The 4005-nt window shown below is 31.7% G+C and overlaps 1 protein-coding gene across 1 annotated transcript; it reads left to right on the top strand.

Moving 5' to 3' along the window:
- Positions 1 to 306: 306 nt before the first annotated feature.
- LOC105619215 (probable nuclear transport factor 2) lies at positions 307 to 2428 on the top strand. Its single transcript, XM_012200740.1, has 4 exons — positions 307 to 414; positions 527 to 598; positions 1265 to 1363; positions 2315 to 2428. The coding sequence occupies exons 1-4, from the start codon at positions 307 to 309 to the stop codon at positions 2426 to 2428; spliced, it is 393 nt and encodes a 130-aa protein (XP_012056130.1).
- Positions 2429 to 4005: the final 1577 nt, after the last annotated feature.

Genomic DNA, 4005 nt, shown 5'->3' with positions numbered 1-4005 from the left:
TGAGTAAAGAAAAAAGTGTCGAAGAGTGCAACTACGCCGAACATTCGAGAAGCTGTTGCGGCCCGCGTTACAATTCGATGTATCGCGAATCGCGCGACCCCCGCGACTGCTCGTTTCTTACTCGTACGTTCGATTTCGTTCGACACGAGGGATGTTGCACGGCGCCGCTTCGGGCTCGTAGGAACCGTGATACTCGAAGGGAAGTAGAAACGGAACATTCGCGGAGTATCCAGAGACAAGGAGGTGAAGTCTCATTAATCGATCTGACTCTCACCGCACCGGTCACAATTGTTGGTCCTCAGCATCATGGCGATGAACGTGCCGTACGAGGCGATCGGCAAGGGCTTCGTCCAGCAATATTACGCGATGTTCGACGACCCGGCGCAAAGGCCGAACCTCATAAACATGTACAATGTAAGGCGCGAGCGATCCCATCCGTTCCCTGGGGCCGCCGCGAGTCCCATCGTTCCACTTCCTTGCGATTACCCTACCCGGTATTACGACTGACTGACATAACCTTTTCCAGGCGGAAACATCCTTTATGACATTCGAGGGCTTGCAAATACAAGGCGCTATCAAAATCATGGAAAAATTAACTGTGAGTAAAGTTTCCTTCCACCGTTCTGAAATTAGTTTATAATTATACTACTTATTTTGATGTCTATCCATATCCAATCCATCTTGCGAGAAATATTTTCCTTCTGGCTCATCAGAAGGTCCTTTTGCAACTAATCTATTCTTCTTATTAATAGATCATTGCTAATGAAGGGAGCATCAAGAATTCAAGAGATTTATTTGTTCAGTTTAAATGTTTTCTTCATAAAGAACGATAATCTTCATAGCTTTTTTATAGGCTTGATATTAGTATACTTTTATAACTTTCATACTTTGTGAGTTTAATATTAGGTGTAGTAAAAAGAAATCCCTATTTTTCCATTCAATTTCATGAAAAAATAATGGATTTCTTTTTACTACACTTAATATTTGGCTAATTCCATTTATAAATATAGAGGTTATTCTGATTTAAAAATGCCATCAAGTTTAAGAATTTTGAAATCGAAGGAGATGAACAGAATTGAATCAAATAGAAATGAAATTTAAATAGAAATATAAGATATCTATAATAATTGTATGCAAACACTTTGTATTTAATCTTTCTATTTTTAAATTTAAAAATTTTTCTGCTATTATTCGTTATAAATCTAATTAAGGAATGTGTGTATTAATAATAGTATGATTATATTAACTTTCTTTTCTTTTTCAGAGTTTATCCTTTCAAAAAATAAATCGGATAATAACAGCGATTGATTCGCAACCAATGTTCGATGGTGGAGTTCTTATTAATGTATTAGGAAGGTTGCAGGTAAGAAAAATATAACTAATAATAACAAATATTTCATAAAAAGCGTCCAGTATGACAAAATATAATTATATTACAATATAAATAATATCAATTCTTTTCGCTCATATAACTTACAACAAATTAATAAATAGTAAAACCCAGGTCAATACATTAAACGAGCTATAGTTAGGTATTAAATAATATTTCTTAATCACAAATTATAATTTTCCACCAGTAAGTTTGAACGATACATTTCGACTATATTTAATTCATCATCAGCCGCAGAAATACATAAATAAATATCTAATTATATTAACATACTATAGGAACATCTCACATTCCAGTTACAATAGATAATATATAGTTGCGATATACCGTTTTTTATAACACAAAGATGAGATGATTCTTAGAAATCTGTTGTATTATCTATTGTAACTCGAATGTGAGATGTTAACATAATTAGATATTTGGATATTTATGTATCTCTGCGGCTGGTAAGGACTAAGTAATCGAAACGTACCGTTAAAACTTATCGTCGGAAAATTTAATTTGTGATTAATAAATATTATTTAATACACCTAACTATAGCTCGTTTAATGTATAGATCTGAGTTTTACTATTTAATTAATTATGTAGTGGAAACAATTTTAAGTTATATTATGTGATAAGAAATATTATAAATTTATACATTTTAAAGTATACGTGAGATTTATGTTTTATACTTATTATAAGCCAATCGGTTCAGTAATTTAATTTTTAATTTTTAATAGTTTCGCAAATTTGGTTTTTATACACGTATTTGTATAAAAAGAGGAATTACTGGATGTGATGTATTTATTAGAAATAAAATAAGTTTTAACATATGTGGGAAATACAACTATAGGTAGAAATTACAGACGGGAAACAAGTTCTATAATAAGAGGTTTTTATCAATTACCAAAAAATATTTAGTGATTACTGATGATCGTATAGACTGACGAGGATCAACCTCATGCGTACATCCAGACATTTGTCCTGAAGCCAGTCGGTACCAGCTTTTATGTGCAGCACGATATCTTCAGACTTGCGTTGCACGACACAGTTTAGGCATCAGGTATCGCAAAGTCTCTTTGTCTGATGTTTCATATATTCACTGTATATCGCTTTCATTCCATCTTGGATCTAGCATAGAATTTCTAGAGCAATAGAACTCCTCAATATAACATATCTGAATCCCCTTATAGGCTATACTAAAAGTCTATGTTACATTTAAAATCAACATGACATTTAAATTTTGTTAATATTTTTTTATTGTTTCATTTGCAGTTTAGCATTTTTTGCAATATCTTTTACTTATTTTTATTTTCAATTGTTACGTATTTCCTTTTACCAATTTTATTAATCTATTTTACTTAAAAAGTATGTAATCTAAAATAATTATGTTATAAAATATATAAACATGCATGAAATGTATGTCTAATTCGGAGATCTCAGATGTGCAAATCACAAGCGACAAGTTATCAAGTCCCTGTGAAAGTGGCACAAATGTACGAATCTGGGATCACTAATTGAATTTGATGTATTATGAATAGGTAGCTTAATACAAGATTAAATTGCTGAACAAATTGGAATAATAATTAGGCTTTTTTAATTAGGCTACTTTGTAAATTAACATTTTAAAAATCATATTATTTTTGTATTTTTAACATTGAAAATTGAATTATAATGTTTTGAAGTAATTAACATTAATATTGACATTGCTTTATCATGTATTTAATAAATATCTCTTAATATATATTGTTATATTATAATCTATAGATTGCGTTTAATTACAGGCAGACGAGGATCCACCACACGCCTTCTCGCAATGTTTTGTGCTGAAACCAATGGGTAATTCATACTATTGTCAGCATGATATCTTTCGCCTTAGTATTCATGATAGTGCATGAACGAGGAAGATCAAATAAATGCGATGAGCGTGTAAACAGACAAGTTGTCGAGTGATGGACATCCTGGAGATCGCGATTAATAAGTGAGCTACCTAATCTCATCGATAATCTTCTCGTCACAATCACATCCTACCTATCCCTATTCTTTCTATAGATATTACAAGTTTTATATGAAGAATATCTCCGCTTATATCTTGGCCACGAAAAAAAAAGAGAACGAATCGAACATCCGATATTACACAGTTTAAATCATTTCGTCGGTTTTTTTCCGTATACATATATATATACACACACACACACACACTCACACACACACACACATGTATACATACATATTTATATATATGTATGTTGTCGGAAAAAACAAATTTACATTTTTTAGCTATACATACTAGCACAACATATACACATAGATGTCTCATTAATCGAAGGAGGTTTGATTTTTGATGGCATATTATGTCTTTGCATTACTACGCTTTGAAATGTATTGTAACATATTTTACATTTTAAAATGCTGTGTATTTTTGTAATACGAAAATGTTGGCCATTAAATACAAGAATACGGAATTAATCAGACAAGTTGATTATCTATTCCACAGACGAAAACGTAAAACCTTGACTGATTTTCGTCAAATATGATAAAGCGTACAGCTCTATTACAATGTGAACGAATTATCATTATAATAGTGGTATGTAACAGAGTGTTAGATGGTGCTGAATAAATCTCGATGCGAA

The sequence above is a fragment of the Atta cephalotes genome (genome assembly GCF_000143395.1).
Source record: "Atta cephalotes unplaced genomic scaffold scaffold00020, whole genome shotgun sequence".
In the NCBI taxonomy this organism is placed as follows: domain Eukaryota; kingdom Metazoa; phylum Arthropoda; class Insecta; order Hymenoptera; family Formicidae; genus Atta; species Atta cephalotes.
Note: the sequence above shows the minus strand (reverse complement) of the source record. Positions and strands in the feature narration are given on the sequence as shown.